At 41.2% G+C, this 17,317-nt stretch overlaps 1 protein-coding gene across 7 annotated transcripts in view; it reads left to right on the forward strand.

Moving 5' to 3' along the window:
* nacc2 (NACC family member 2) overlaps nt 1-17,114 on the forward strand; it is a 34,335-nt gene extending 17,221 nt beyond the window's left edge. For 3 of the 7 annotated variants that reach the window (XM_028601663.1, XM_028601658.1, XM_028601657.1), the window contains 6 exons: nt 8,374-8,555; nt 8,666-9,430; nt 11,023-11,199; nt 12,656-12,761; nt 13,000-13,097; nt 13,193-17,114. In XM_028601663.1, coding sequence (XP_028457464.1) covers nt 8,444-8,555; nt 8,666-9,430; nt 11,023-11,199; nt 12,656-12,761; nt 13,000-13,097; nt 13,193-13,719 — 1,785 coding nt within the window. In that variant the 5' untranslated portion in view covers nt 8,374-8,443 and the 3' untranslated portion in view covers nt 13,720-17,114. The other 4 variants (XM_028601659.1, XM_028601660.1, XM_028601662.1 and 1 more) reach the window with 3 other exon arrangements.
* The last annotated feature ends 203 nt before the right edge of the window (nt 17,115-17,317 follow it).

Here is a 17,317-nt window from a genome sequence, read left to right on the forward strand (position 1 = left end):
ACAGTTCTTTCCTCACCCAGAAGTCTTTTTCTCTATCACTCCGCCTGATTTCCCTATTCCTCTCTAACTCTCTTCTCCCTGTGACTGCGTTTTGTCAACTTCTGTCTTGTTCTTTTCTATTTGCCTTTTTCACACACCCTCTTTCTGTCCTATCTCCTTTTGTTCGTCTATCTCCTCGTTTCCACCCCTCCTTTTTGCCTCTCTCAATTTAATCTCCCCTTATGTAGCTTTCAGTTTGTCTCCCTCTTCTATCTCTATCTCTGTCAACTGTATGCCCGAAAGCCATCATGTATATTCAAGGGTATGTGGGTTGATATGTTTCTGTGTATGGATGTGTGCAGCAATCCCGATGTCCTAGTCGGCAGAGTTTGGTGTGATGTACCGTAGTATCCGCTGCTACTGTTTGTTTGTTTACCTCCCACAGCCACTTGGAGTTCATTAGCAATGCCTTTGCCTCAGGAGGATTATCCACACACAGTCACAAATGCACATGCACACACACAGACATGCTCTTCCTCTCTTTGCCACTGTCTGGTTTTCTCTTATGCCCATCACCAGATCTACAAGCTAAACTGACAGGTAGTCCATCGTAAGCACAACTTTGTGTTTGATAAAGTCTCCTATCACTGTGAAATGTCAGAGTTTTATGTGCACTGAGAGGTCGTTAACTTGCTGCAGTGCTGTCTTTTTCCACAAAGCTGCTGATATGTTGGCTATTTGTGTATAAGTGTGTGCATGTTAATATTTATCCCCTGTCCCTGCACTAGAAAATGGATGGGTTGATGTTAGGGGTGTGCATCTCTCCCTTATAAGACAATCCGATGCGTATACATGGGCTACGATACAGTTCTGGGACAATACATTTTAATATTGAATGATTCAGTTTGATTCTACGTTGAAACGATTCGGTGCAATTTGATGAGATACGGTTCAATCTGATAAATACAGTTAATATTTGTTTAATGTAAACAAATTCATTTCCCATCATAAATTAAAATAAGCCAGTTCTATAAAAGAAGCATTGCCCACCTTCAAATAAATATATATTTTGTAAAAGGGACCAGGGAATAGCAAAGCTAGGACATGCTAATAGTATAACTTCAACTTCATTTGCTAGCCACATAACCAAATAGCATACACATCAGCCCCATGTTAAATTAAACAGCCTCCTTGCTGCTATAATCTTAGAGACAGTAACTCAACCATAGGTCCACATTACACAGCCATTGTGAGCACTCCAATAATAATCCTACAGTATTACACATGTAGTATCGGACACCACACACGTACAGTATCTTCGATAATACAACCGGATACCGATTCGTATCGGTGAATCTTTACACCCCTAATTGATGTTATTGTTCATTTTACACAAAGGACAATTGAGCCTTTGACTGATTCACTGTGAATAATATAACCAAATTTATCAAATTACCAAAATGATGTCACAATCCAAGTCTCAAACTGCAAATTTAACTGAATTACATATAATCAAATTGAGAATATCTACAAAAACTGCTATGGCTGTCACTTAAAATGATTGAGAACTAACACGATATGTGTTCGGATAAAATTGAACACAACCCACATAGCCTAGTTTACCTTGTAGAATTGATGTTCAATTAATTTGCGGTGTGTCCTCTGCCTCACTTTTGGCCACTTGAAATGCCTGAAACAAGCTGTGAACACAACCCTGAAATGATCATCTCTTCGTAGATATGGCTAACTTGTTAGCATGCAGTTGCCTATTTACACATCCAGCAGATTCAGAGTAACATTATTGGGTTTCATTTGGAGTCATGTTTCTGTACATTAAGCGAACGTAAGTCCAATATTCACTTTCCTTTTAACTCTGTTTTTGGTTTCTACAGACTCCTGAGAAAAATATGTCTCTAGCTGCTAAATGCTGCACAATGTTCACCAGCTAGCTGCTAACTTTCTCTGCCTGCTTTTTGGTGCTGGGCAAGTAGGTTGCAGTGGGTTGATCAAATATATTTAGCTAAACATAGCTGTCTGCTGCGGCCAAAACAATACTATGAGTGAAGTGAGAGTAAACTAATTAAGTTACAGGCCAGAAAAATCAAAACAACGTGCTACCTTTTACCTGGCTGGAAACTAACACTAACACAGGCTTTTCCGGTGTCCAGCCGAAATCTGTGACCCTTCAGAATGTGTGCTCTGTAGCGCCGACTACTTACCGTAAATCATTTTGTGACTTTGCAGGAAAAATCGGACCCGGGCAGAGGCTTTACTAAAAACTATTTAAAAAATAGCGTTCTTTCACTGTTAGTCTTGTTTGCTGTTACATGTCATTTATGATCATCAGATGAAATATTATACAGTTTCAGAAACATATAAAAGTTACATATAGTCACTTTAATGGAAATAACCCAAAGTTAAACAAATCAGTCTGCTTCAGTCCAATCCAAAAGTAAAAAAAAAAGAGTTTTCATACTATATTAATCAGGACAAACAAATCAGCCCAAGAAATTAATTATCAGGCGCTGATGTATGAAAAGAATACTACTAAACTAAACTAATTGTGACAAGATATTATGACACAGGTGTTAGGTCACATCATCCAGCCCTATGGTTTTACATGACTTTATATTCACATTTTTACAGTATATTGCCACAGACAGCATTGTGTCAATAGTTAAACCTGAAATTCAGCCACTTTTTCTTTTCTCCTACTCAGACCACAAGTTATATTATTGGTGCATATTGAGTGAATACAAGTGGAAAGATACCAGACAATATTCAGCCCACAACAAATCATTTCATAGTTGTCTGTTTGTTACATAACTGCATGAATCATAGCAAGATTCATTTTTTTTTTTTAAGATGATTTTGATCCTGACTATGTGCAGACAACTTCACCCAGCAGGGACTATACACAGAGAATGATGTTGCATTATAAGCAGTGATAAGCAGCCTCTCTCACTCTTTCTCTCTCTCTCTCGACATCCCATAATGATACTGACACAGACTTCGGCAGACACCCGCTCAGTCCCGATTGGTAGAACTGTTGCCAGGGAGCGTTGCCGTCTCAACGTGGATAGAATCTGTTGTCTGGTATACTTTAGACATGAGAACAACTGCAGGATCTGAATATTTATAACGATGGAACTGTTCATATTGAGATTGTATGGATGCAACATAAGCAAGAGAGGAAAGAGCTGTTCCTATTCAGCTCACTTCAAACATTTCTTATCTGTATTTGTCTTCTAAATCATAGTTAGGTTTTTGTTATCTGCATCTTGGATACAAATTAGTGTGACACAAACTTAACTTCAAGATTCAACTTACTTGGACTGTTCCATAAAGTACTAAATGGCAAAAACATGAATCATAACTGTGTATGACTTTTAGTGTCCTGTTTGAATGTTACCCTATTGTCGTGTGTGTGTGTGTGTGTGTGTGTGTGTGTGTGTGTGTGTGTGTGTGTGTGTGTGTGTGTGTGTGTGTGTGTGTGTGTGTGTGTGTGTGTGTGTGTGTGTGTGTGTGTGTGTGTGTGTGTGTGTGTGTGTGTGTGTGTGTCCGTGTGTGCCATCTGGCGAATCGTTTCAATTTCTTCATATTATTTAAAAGTGTCTGGACCTGCTGCTACAGTTAATAAAACTATGTGCGTAGGTATGGATGCTTGATTAAAATGGATGTAACACATTCCAGCAAAGCAGACAACAGCATTCTGAACAGCAATTAGATCTCATATCTCTACTCACAAACTACGCCAGCAGTCACGCACACACACACACACACACGCCTAACATACGGTGCCAAAAGTCACAGCCGTGTATATAACGATGATTATAAAAACATGCCTTGGTATGCAAGAAACTTTGACATGGAAATGTAAACACAGAGATAAATGAGAACACAAGCGGCAGAGAGGCAAACACACACACACACACACACACACACACAGACACACACATAATCACCCGTTAGCCACACAAGTTGAGTGAGTTCATGCCTTATGTATATATTTTCATCACGGATGTGCAAAGTCTATATTTGATGCAGGCAGAAGGAGGGTGCAATTTCCGTGTGAATGTTTATGTGTGTAAATTATGCGTGTTTGAATGTGTGTGCATATCCTCATAATGTACATGTACATGCATATTTGTTTCAAATTCATTCATGCATACATTTATGAACATGCGGCTGTGTGTATGTGCAGTGTGGCACACCGCCGTCCTGTCTGCCTGACTCAACATATTCTCTGTTCACTCTTCTTTGCTCTTTCACTCCCCCTCCCTCTTCCTCTTTTCCCTCAGTCCCCCCCCCCCCCGCCCACCGCCCTCCCTCTCCCTCTGCCTGGCTGGCACGTACATGCACGTCTGTAGACTCTGTACTGTGCTTGCTGCCGTGGCACGCGCCAACCTCACTGCAATGCAGCCCTGTGTGCATTAATTGGCAGAGAGACAGTGGGTATGTGGTATGCAGGGCGGGGAGGATAGAGAAAAGGGAGCGGGGAGAAGCAAGAGGCGATGTAAGGACACAATAGTGACAATAACTGATGGATGGACCGATGGACAAGCAGTCTGGCAGGTTCACAGAGGGACAGACAGACAAACAAACAGAATGTGTATTGCTGAGTGTGCACAGGGAGATTACCTGACTGTGTGTTGGCGTGTGTGTAAGAGAACAGGGGGGAGTGTGTATATGTCTGTTTGCATTAGTGTGTTTGCGGATTTGTGTCTCCTGCATTTGACTGTGCTTTTTGTGTGTGCTCACTCATGTGTGCCTATATGTGCCGTGCAGATATCACACTGCTGGGGCAAAGCTCTCTAAACCAAAGTCTGACTCACTGTATTCAACGCTTTGTGATATCCTTGCTTTCATATTTCCGCTGTGACTGAAGAGTAAAAGTTTGCTCAGTTTAGCATAACTTTCTCCACTTAAGGTTTTTTTTTGGCAAAAAACATGAAGCGCAATGTGTCTGGATACTTTCTGGGGACACGCTCCTTTATACAAATGCTCTGCATCAGCTTTTTTTATTTCTTTAACAGATCGTGTTGTGAGGGGAAAAGATGAAATGAGATTTTGAAATCACCAATGTTTACTGTCTTCATGTCTCTTCGACCACAATGCAGTGCAGAGGTCAGAGAGCTTCCTCCACTGTGTTTTTACTCTGACAAGAATTACACAACGCTTTACATGTGTGTACGCACATACTGTACAAATGCATCTGTCACAGCAATGTTGCATTCTTATCCTCCCACACACATCTTTCTGGAACTTATCCTTTCTGTTAGCTGTTGTCTTTTATCTTTACTTCCCTGTCACAGGCTGCGACATCTGGCTCCTGTCCTCCCTTATCCACATCGATAGAGCAACATTTAGTGAGGCCTTCCATGTGCTGGTCAAAAAATGTAACAACAAAAAACACCGAAAATGTCACCTGAATAAGCTGACCCAGTAAAATGGACACGTTGATCAATCGTTTAATTTACCAATTTATGTATAAAAACAATAAATTAATACACAAAAAATAAAATGTCTTTAAGACAGAACTTCTCTCCACTTGTGTGTAGGTGTTTGGCAGAGAGGTCTTGCATGATTCAGAGAAAACACTTGCTCAAAAGTTAACTATTTTAACTATTGTCCTCCAATAAATTGTAAGACAATGGGAAATACCTTGAAATGATAGATTGTGTTTTCGATGAACCTTTTTAATTCTCCAATTGGAAGGATAGGAGGTTTCAGGCATCACGTAAATTAAAAGCTTCCAGTTTAGTAAATCTTTGCTTTACCAAGATGAATAAAACCTTTACTTTCCCCCGAGGGGAATTTGTTTTGCACTCAAGGGAGCCACATTGAAAATGAAGCACAGACAACAGTAAATAACAATAAACAATAAAAACAACACAGAACGTGGCCGGGTTGGCTCGGTGTGTAGAGCAGGCGCACATGTGCTGAGAGGTTTGTGCCTCGACGCAGGGGTCCGGGGTTCGGGTCCGACCTGTGACGGTTTCCTGCATGTCTTCCCCCTCTCTCTCCCCTTTCTCACCTAGCTGTCCTGTCAAGTAAAGGCGGAAAAGCCCAAAAATAATCTTAAAAAACAAAACAAAAAAACCCACACCAAACATCCAACAACAGTGAAGACGTAGAGGATACAGAAAACACAACAACAGCAACAACTACAACAACAACAACAACGCAGCAATGGTGGTGACATGCAGTCAACAGTCCATGTAGCTAAGATGAATCAATAAATAATTAAATAAATAATCACTAGTGCACATTATAAAATGATGTAACGCATTCTCTCCAGAGTTGCGTCAAACAGGGATTTCAGAAGTTTCACTATTGCATGTTTAATTAATTAATGGTGGCTATGACCTCGGTAAGCTTTTCTCATTTCTCTTTTGTCTTAGTCATCATCATCCCCCCTCTGCCCCCCCTTTCTGTTAGACCATATAGGAATCTGTGTCCAGGGGCAAGTGGCAGAAGTTGCTTCAACCTAATTGTCTTTCTCTACTCGTACTGTCCTCAAATGACTTTCTCTCTGTCTCAACTCTCCCCTCCCTCCCTTCTTTGCTTCTCTCTAGCTCTGCCCAGTCTCTGTCTCCGTCTGTAACTGTAGCCTGTGTTTTTTTCTCCCTCCCACTCCCTGCGACGTATAGATACTGCATTGATCAGACACACGCGCGCAGACACATGCACACACACGCACACACTGAGCCTCCCACTCCTTTCATCATTGATTCGCTCTGCTCTCTTTCTCTCTCCCCATTCTCTTTCTCCCTCTCTCTCTTTCTCTCTTTCTTTCTCTCTCTTTCTCTCTCTACCTCTCTCTACAGCAGCACTTGTTGAATTCAACCCTTGGAGAATAGAGAGAGGGGAGAGAACCAGAGAGAGATAATGACAGGGAGGCAGAGGGAGGCTTTGAGACAGCGCTAGAACAGACCGTGAGCAGAGAGAGAGAATGGGGCTTTGGAGGATATAGAGATAGAAGCTAGGCTGGGGAAGACAGACAGAGGAAAAGTCAGTCAAGACTGCAGAAAGAAAATCATCTTTGAGACAGTGGGAATGACACTTTAATTGAAAGAGAGAGTCAACCAGACGGAGTACATCAGAGTGCTCTCCTTCCATCTCTAACTACTCCTCTTCTGTCCTGCTGCTGCTGGTGTGCTAGTGTGTGCCAAGGCTCCATGGTGTGTTTTAACCAGAAGACTGGCTTACACAGGTCAGAACTGTCTGGGATAACTGTGAGCGCTTTTCTCTGCATTTGTGCATTTGTGAAAGACTGTAAGCAGAGGAAAGTCGTGTGCTAGTTTCTCCAGGTGAGTGCTTGCGTGCCAGAGTACACAGTCATTTCCCTATGCAGCCTGTAGTGTGTGTGTGTGTGTGTGTGTGTGTGTGTGTGTGTGTGTGTGTGTGTGTGTGTGTGTGTGTGTGTGTGTGTGTGTGTGTGTTTAGGCGTGCACACTTTTATGTAAGTAAGCCAGAGTGCATGCCTGTCTGTATGGAGTGCATGAAGTGGGAGAGAAAGCGAGAGTGTGTGTGTGTGTGTGTGTGTGAAAGAGAGGCGGTGACATTTTTTTCAGTTTGTATTCCTGGAAACTGTTCTGCAGCATTGCTTAATAATGAAACCAGTGCATATATGTGTGTGTGTGTGTGTGTGTGTGTGTGTGTGTGTGTGGGAGGGGGGGGGTTGGTGGGGAGAAGAAAACAATGAAACAAGGTTCAGGGAAGGAAAGAAGGTGAAAATATGCAAAGTTATTAAAGTTAGTGTGTATGACGTGAGTTGTGTTGTTTTGTTTTCGAGCCAGAGTTTAGAAAGAGGACAAATGCTGACAACGGTATATAGAGTCAGAGAAATCAAGGAGTATCTCTTAACTCTGAAATGAAAACAGGTTGTATTTAGTGTGGTTTCCTCCTTTGGATAAGTTGTTGTTAAGGCTGAATTACAAGTCATCAGAGTTCATGCTTGATACAGTGCAATACATGGAATTTAGGAATTTAATCCATGTTTAAACAATACATAGCCTTAAGGTATTTCACAGCGTCCTCATGTACAGTAGGCAAAGCATTTTATTTGTTTTTAGGTGGACTGAAGTGACTCCTCCTTCTCTCTCTTGCCTCTATTCTCTCACCCACTATCTCTGCATATACATCTCTCTTTCACACACCTCTCACTTCTCCCTCAACAACTGTATTCATTTTCTCACTTCATCTCAACTCTATTTTTGTTCTTGCTCTTTCTTTTCTTTTAAGATTCTCTGAATTTTCTCTTCTCGCCCCTCCATCTCCCTTTGGCATCCCTTGTCATCTTTCACGCATTGTCTTTTCACTCCATCTTCATCACTGCATTCCTTGTTTTCCCAATGCATTCTACATACCTTTTTTGTTTTTTTTTCACAGATGCCTCTGTCAGTGGCAGAGTCTGCAGTAAATATCTGAAACCCCATCTTCCTATTCCTCTGCGGCCAACATGTCCCAGCTGCTCCATGTGGAGATCCCGAACTTTGGAGCTACAGTTCTGGGCTCCCTTAATGAGCAGCGCCTGCTGGGACACTACTGCGATGTATCCATCCTGGTCAAAGGTTAGTTGGTAGTTAATCTGGAGACTTCAGTTACATAACTTTGAAATGTTTCATAATTTGTATCAATATTCTCAACTTCTTTTCTGTTCTCTGTTATTTCTATCAACCAGGTCAGGCTTTCAAAGCCCACCGGGCCGTTTTGGCTGCCAGCAGCCTCTACTTTCGTGACCTCTTCAGCAGCTCCACCAAGAGCCAGTTTGAGTTGCCCTCCTCAGTCACACCTGCTTGCTTTGAGCAGATCCTCACTTTCTGCTATACAGGGAAGCTAACAATGGCAGCTAGTGAACAGCTGGTGGTCATGTACACAGCTGGCTACCTCCAAATTCAGCATATAGTTGAAAGAGGCATGGACCTAATGTTCAAGGCAAACTCACCTCACTGTGACTCGCAAACAGCAGGGTCTTTAGAGGAAACAGGATCCGAGCCGCAGAGTCCTTGTAATAATGGTAACGGCCTAGCGGTGGCTGCCCTTTTGGGAACCCCGGGCTGGTCTCCATCCCTACTCATGCCGCAACGTAAGATTAAACTAGAAGGGGGTGACCCGACACCCTTGACAATACCTTTAATGCAAAGCAAGATTTCGTCTTCGGAGTTGGGCAGTCGGCTGGCGAGGGCCGGTTCAGTGTTTTACACGACAGCCGGTGGGACCCCCATCCCCGGTATGCCTCCGTATCACCTTCAAGGGGCCGGTGGGGGTGGAGCAGGAGGAGGATCAGGAGTTGAAAGGTCCAGTCCTGGAGCGTCCAGCCTGCCAACCACTGACAGTCCTACATCCTACCAGAATGAGGATGAGGAGTTTGAGGAAGAGTCCTATGATGGGATCACAGAGGATGCCTACAGTCATCTCTATGGACGTTCTGCTAACCCCTACGGGAGTGAGTATTATGCTATATTGATGCTTTTATAACATATTTGTGAAGTGTTGGAGTGCTTTGGTGTATCTGGTGGAGAGCACTCATCACTGAAGCTTTACTTTGGATGTTTTTCATCATTAAAAACTTCTAAAAATGCAGTATGTTCTCAGTTATAGTCACAAACTAATATTACATTTGTATCTTATGACAAATGTGATTCAAAAGTATTTTATTCCACTACACTATTATCGTATTTACTCTTAACTCAAGTAAATTAAAGTCAAGACAATTTTCATTTCAACCCTGCGTCAATATCCTCTCGTCAATGTCTTCAAAATCTTTCTAGTCATGTAAGATCTCAGTGAGTTGCTTTCCCAATTGCCCTTGGCTCAGATGGAGGTAATTCATTTGATATCAGACCGATCTAAAAGTAAAACTCTGCATGACTTGCAGAAATATAAAGCTACCGATGAATGTAGGGTTTATGGAACATAGTTGCTCCTTGTCCAAACTTGTTATTATGTATTGTGCAACAAAAATAAAAACTGATACACATTGATTTCATCCCAGTTAACTTTAATCTTTCATAAATCATGTATCCTGAGCATCTTGAAAAAGCAGAATTGTGTGCCTCCGGTGTATGTGTGGGTTCTCTCAGCATAAAGATAGCTTTATGGAGTTATGATTGGTGTGCATCGTGACCAACAACACACGCCTTATCATTGCTACAACAGCTGGTGTCTACTGCTTTTTGTTATAGTTTTCATACTGGTACAGTTTTGCCTACAAATGCAGGTGCAGATGCTATAGTATATTTAGTCGTGTTTGCCTTCACACATAAACACAGACCATACACCAATGGAGGACACACTCAAACTCACAAGTGGATGTACGCACGCACGCACGCACACACACACACACACACACACACACACACACCTTCCATCATTCTTAGCATCCTGCAGCTCAAAGGCATCACACAGGTTTGTCAAATTCTAGAGTTTCAGATATTTATGAAATCCACTCTATCTGCAATCAGTCAGAGCACCCCAGGGTGACATTGCGGGATATTTGAGAACCATGCACATCTTTCCTGTGCATGTGTGGTTTGTGTGTATACTGTCAGCGTAAATGCACATGCAAATGCAATAATCCACACTTTTCTGTATACACTATGTGCATGTGTCTGGCAATTAATGGATACATGTCTCCTGTTCTTTATGTGTGTTTGCACATGCATGTGTTTGCATGTGTCTGCAAATAATCTCAGAGGTTAGGGAAAACTATTTTGGGAGTAAGAACCTAACACCCAGCTTTGGAAATGTCCCCCTCCAAAACTCAAGTTGCTGATGCAGCATCATGACTTTTCTGTGATACACTTGCAATGCTCTAAAACATTTATGAAACATAAGAGGCTTGTATGAGATTACACCAACCTGCTTTACCAATTACATTTTAGCCCATATTTAAATAGAGGGCACAGTGGGTATGGGATGGTCTTTTCTGTAGTTTATAGTCTGATAATTATATTGATGCATACACATTTAGTTTCTGCGTTGCTGTGTAAGAAAAAGCTTTCTGAACACGTGTCTGTTCTCGCTTGAATTAATCAGTCCAGGACAAGCCAGAGATGGCAGCGATGCCCTTGGCCTTGGAGAGCCGCAACTGTGTGCTGATCCGCAGGGACCTGGTGGCGCTGCCTGCAAGCCTCATCAGCCAGATAGGCTACCGCTGCCACCCTAAGCTCTACACTGAGGGGGACCCTGGGGAGAAGCTGGAATTGGTAGCTGGTAGGCACACACAAACAATTGCACATGCATCCACTCACACACGTTTACTTGCTAACATTTTATCACATGCACACATATGGAGAATGATTTGTATGCAGTGAGATTGAAAAGTATTCATATCTCCACTTTTTTTTTTGCACATTTAGATAATTTAAAATTGTCAACTTAAACTGACTGTATTAATTTCAACTAAAAATTCAGGACATAAGAGAATTCCAGCTATTGCATTGTGAAAAAGAAAACCCAACCAACCAAAATCAGTATCTGGGAAAAGAGGCCATTGATTGAGGAGGTTATCCACAACCCAGTGACCCTTACTAATATCCCTTTTATGTAGGAGACACATGTATTCCACCTGCATTTGACCCATATGAGACTGCAGTCAGAGGTTACTCTCTGGTCATCTCTAGCTCCAATATACATTGTGGTAAACCATGTTATTACGATATTTTGGTTAAACTATGTTTAGATGTCAATAACATTCAATTGAATTCTGATCCCTGATGAAACCACCATTTAGAGGTGTCCAAACCACATTCAACCAGACTCTGAATGTCCACCATAGTGGTTTTGAGCCGCGTGACTGTGGTGATCTCAAAGGGACAAAACAAAGCTGCAGAGTTCCTCTGCAGAGATTGAGGACCGTGGCAGAAGGACAACCATCTCTGCAGTATTCATCAATCAGGCCTTTATGGTAGAATGACTAGATAGAAGTCACTCTGGAGTAAAAAGCATATGACAGCCTGCCAGGAGTTTGCCAAATGGCCCTTACAAGGCTCTGAGAGCATGAGGAAAAGGATTTTTTGGTACGATGAAACAAAAACTCTTTGGTCTGACTGTCAGATGTTGCTCTTGGCAGTCAGACCATAGACTTTCAAAGAGACTGTTCAACATGTAGCTAATATAATTCATACAAAGGAGCAGGGCAAAAAGTTTAATCAATTTAATATTAAATCTTTTCACACAAAAGAACAGTCTGAATACTTCCCAGTGAACTTTACAGACAGACACGATGACGCGCATGTTAGAGTCAGTAATCAATCCAAAACTTTCTGGTACAAGAGTTCAAAACGTTACTGCATGCTCAGATTCAATCAGATAGTGATGTAATTGAAAAACCCCAGTGGAAACGGGTTATTCAGTTCTGTAGTCTGCATGTAACATACAGAACACAGTAATGTGAAAGAGATGGTTTTGAAAATAAAGCAAAAAACAATTGCGTGTGCTGTTTTTATGGCCTTCAACTTCCATTCCTCTCTTGATTTCTGATACTTTGTACAGCTGAAGCTTTGTTTTACTGCATTAAAGATCTCCTTGAACATGAATTTCAAATGTAGCAAAAGAATAAAAGCTGAACTGGCAATTGGGCCAAAGAGAGAAAGGACAAAGCCCTAGAGTCTGCAAAAATAAATGGATTGTAATATGAACGGTTTTCTCAGCAAATTTTTTTTTTTAGGTACACAGGTGTTCATGACCCGAGGACAGCTGATGAATTGTCATCTATGTGCTGGTATCAAACACAAAGTCTTGCTTCGCCGTCTGCTAGCCACGTTCTTTGATAGGTGAGTATAAAGACATGCACACCTAAGCAGAACAGTTTGTATGAGACTATAATGGCCTACTGTAAGATGTGAGTTCTTTGTATGACTCCGAACACTACCGCTGTTGTTTCAAACCAACTTTCACACTCCATCTGTGGCAATGTTGTGCAATGCCTTGGTTGTGTGTGTTCACATGTTTATCTACTGCATGTGCCTGTTGCTGACTCTGCCCCCTGGTGTTGACTCTGTATCCCTGCAGAAACACTTTAGCCAATAGCTGCGGGACAGGTATCCGTTCTTCTACTAGTGACCCCAGTAGGAAACCCCTGGACAGCAGGGTCCTCAATGCTGTCAAACGTAGGTGTATTGTCCATATCATTAAACATATTTGATCACATTTTAAAATGGAACAATTTGTCTAGATTGAGGTTGTTGTTTTCTCTCTTTTGCAGTCTACTGTCAAAATTTCAACCCTAACTTCAAGGAGAGTGAAATGAATGTGATTGCTGCTGACATGTGCACAAATGCGAGGCGTGTCCGCAAGCGATGGTTGCCCAAGATCAAATCCATGCTGCCTGATGGCATGGAGGTGTACCGTGCAGGAATGGGCATGGGTGCTGCTGTGGGTCTGGGCCTGGCACTGGGTGCCTCTCAACCAGGAGTGCCCCTCCCCTTCGAGCCTGACTTCAAGGCCCTAGAGCAAAGGTTGTATCCAGATCGTAAGAACCCTCTCAGGACTCACCCACCGCTGACAGAGGGTAGCCCTGGGCCTGGGGCAGCTGGGGCAGGGGCTGAAGGTGAAGGAGTAGTCCAGGAGGAACAGGAGGAAGAGGAGGATGAATCTGGGTTAGAGGGTGTAGACGCATCACTGAGGGTGCCAACTTTGATCCCAGGAGCCGAGGCAGGCAATAGTGGCGACACGCCGCCTGAGCAGGAAGCGGAAGGTTTTGGACAAGGTCTGAGGGTGAACGGACAGTGAATGTCCCTTTGGGCTGCCTCTCACATTGTGAAATCTGTATAACGGCGCATTTTCTTTTGCTTGCTCGCTAACTCTAACATCTCGTCTACCACTCTTTCTTCTCCTCTGTGCTTCCTCAACAGGAATTTTTCAGCACAAAAAGCTGCGCTCGTAGATCTTACTATACAGGAATTTGTAACACATGCATGTGCACATGTGTGCTTGTGTACACGCATACTTACTGATAGTGGAAGTAGATCACTCATAGTAGCAGTAGACACAGGCATGGCATTAGCACATTAAGAAAATCAACCCTTTCTGCTCCACCCTTTTCTTAGTATATTCAGTATTTACTCAGGACGAAATCACAAAGAATGGATTGCGGCCGCTGATAGCACCATCATTTGCGCATCACTTTCAACCGCGATCTGCCCTGTCTCAAAGTCAGATTCACAAAAGATATTGCGCAAATGATATTACAGCGCAAACATAATAAAGTTTTGCAGCTGAGTGAAATTGGCCTTTTTTGCCTCCAATTGCATTTATTCATGTGGCAAAGTATGAATGTTGCCTTTGCGCCAAGAACACACAGGAACACTTAACTTAGATATGTGCAAATAGCACAGGAGCACTGAGATGCTATATGCTCGGCAGCGCAGTTTGGGGTGCATTTCACCCTTTAACGCGTGCTTTTGCGAATTACATAGCTTCTCTCTGTCGTATTAATGCAGGTTTAGTGGCAGCAAAAGCCACGCAATCCCTTTTTTGAATTTGCCCATTAGTATTTTGGCACCTGCAGCAATACTACAAAGAACAAATGGCTGCAATGATTTATCATTTCATTGTAAAACAAAAGAAACCGCTGCTTTGCTGGTAGTTTATTGAGTGTGGTATAATGGTTTGTACAATGATTCAGTTTTCTGGAAAAATCTGAAAATACCCTGTGTACCCTTGGGGAAAACAGTTCAAAGAAACAAAGCTCTCATAAATAGTCAGCTTATTTTGCTGTATGATAAATATGTATAAATATATATAACAAAGAATGTATTATAACTAAAGGTCAAGTAGTGCATTACTGCCATGATACAGAACAATTTTCCTTTCTGTTTAAACATCACATAATTTTTAGGATAAAGACGAGGAAAACTTTTTATGCAAAATCTAAAGACTTCTCGACAATCCTACAAATAATCTATCACATGGAGTTGTGTTTTCATGCATATTTGCCTGTGACAAATTGGATTAAGTTGTCGATGTGATGCCTGTGTCTGCTCCAGACCGCCCCTCCCAACCACACACGCATACAGATCCACACACACACACACACGTACGCACATTTCTCACCTTATGATACTTGGCCTTTAATAGCTGCACCGATGCATTAAAAATACATTGTCCAAAAGAAATGTAACAATGCTTTTTATCTTTGAAAAAATCCTTTTGAATTACATCATTCTGTCTTGGAGATGCAGAGAGACATGAACAAAAACATGCACTAAAATCCCAGCTTGCATGCATGAATACAAACAATGGATACAGAGAATCATTGAAAACAACAACAAGCCACAAATCTGCATCTAAATAAGAAAACAGCTACTGTTGCCTCGAGATATGCCATTAAAGGACTTTTTTCGACTTCTCACTGGGATCTGACATCAGTGTGACACGTTAGAACTGATCGACTGTGTTTGACACAGTACCGATCGGATTTTCTTTTTTAACTATGGATCGTGTTGTCACCATGAGTAGAGGAGACTGAATATATGGAGTGGTAAGAGGAAGTGCACTACACTGAGTGGTAGAAGAAAGAAGCACTGTTTCACCTTGATGTGGTGGTGTGATTGGCACCAAGACTACATAGTCCTGCTTCCATCCGGTTTATTTTTCCTGGGGGGTTTGGGCGGGTAAATTATTGAATAAAACTCGTAAGAGCAATTTCTGCTAGCTTATTGCATTTGCACTCAAAAAATTTTAACAGGTGGGAAAACTAAGGAGTTTGGCAAAATGTGACTGTACTAAAGACTGAAAATGTCCTCCCCATCCCCCTGATTGTTTATTTGATGGGGAGATTGTAGGTTTGGAAAGAGAAAATTGGTCTTTGTGAAGATAACTGTTTCTAAATTTTGGAAGGGGCGGAGTGAGGCAATGTCAAACAGGGACTTAAACCTGTATTTGTCATACTCATTTTCTTTTTTGATATCTGTTTTCATGCTTTCTGCCATGCATAGGGACACAGTCCAAACAGCATTCCTTTCCTGTTCTGTGCATTGATTTTAAGAGATACACTGTTGTATGTTTTTTTTTTCTTCTCTGTGTCAAAGCACATTTAATCACAAGGTCAGACCACCAAATTTAGTGGCAAAATTAATCAGACTTTTTCCACTGCAAAAATTTATAGCATAAGCTAACAACCAAGCAAAAAAATACAGTATATGCCCCTGATATATTTGATTTGTTTGTTTATGCTTCAGTGCTGTGCCATCTTAAAGGTTGTAATCTTGTTTTGGATTCTTTAGGAGAAGCTTTAAGATGGTCCTGCACAAGAAACACAGGGTTATAATTGCACTAGGTAATAATAATAATAATGACGTTTACAGTATCTAGTTTTTTTTCTTTTGGAAGAAATGTGATCCATGATAAAACAAGGCTGTGATGGAATGGCTGATGTGAAGAATGAATGTAAACCGTAGCACTACTTTGCCGAAGGGTCCAAGCCTTGATTGAATATGGTCAAATATGGTCAAGACTCGCTTTTTTCTCAATTGTAAACTCATACTCATGCTTAAAAATGGGCCGCAATATAGCATTAAGTTGACTGTGAGACTGGATGATGTTCAAACCTAAAGCTTTAGTGATTTAGTGATTTTTAAACTGGTCTTCCAAATTTGTAAACACCAGGGAGTATTTTGAAAACTGAGTGAGGTTCAAGTACAGGCTTTTATAACTCATTGTTTATTCTATTTTTATCCCAACGAGCTCCTCATTTTTTAGATATTTTGATAGTTATGTGTGTCTCTAATGTTGAAATGACATATATGTGTTCACAAAACAAAGAGATCATGACATTTTCTGTATAGACTTCAAGATTTCGCAAATTCTTTCTTTATCTCACTTTTAATTTATTAAGATTCAGTTCCTAAAGTTGCTCTTGTAAGAAAAATAAAGATATTCCGTTGTTTATTGGAACCACTTTATGCAAGGATCGCCTGCACTTCTGATTTTGTCTTCCACAACTGTATATAATTAAAGTAAACTAAATTCACAGTTATTACTTTAGATCACAAAATAAGTTTAATCAGCCTGCCCCCCAAAAATTGAAACCTGTGTACTCCAGTGTTAAACTGTGCAGTAAGTATATGTTTATTCTACAGTATTTTTCTCTTTGTATTTTCATGCACAATAAATCTATGCTTTTAGTTCTATTTTCAAACAGGCAGATTTGTTTTGCATGGCCATGACTTTAACTTAGAGAAATTTGAAATGAAACGTTGATATACTCCATTAGTGATAAAGGGGTGTGGAGCAGTGCCTACTAAAATTAGGCTCCAAGCACCTTTGCTCAGTATAATGTATTTAATATTTAATTCACTGATCTTCTTACTGTTTGTTTGCTATCATT

The sequence above is a fragment of the Perca flavescens genome, chromosome 16 (genome assembly GCF_004354835.1).
Source record: "Perca flavescens isolate YP-PL-M2 chromosome 16, PFLA_1.0, whole genome shotgun sequence".
NCBI lineage: Eukaryota > Metazoa > Chordata > Actinopteri > Perciformes > Percidae > Perca > Perca flavescens.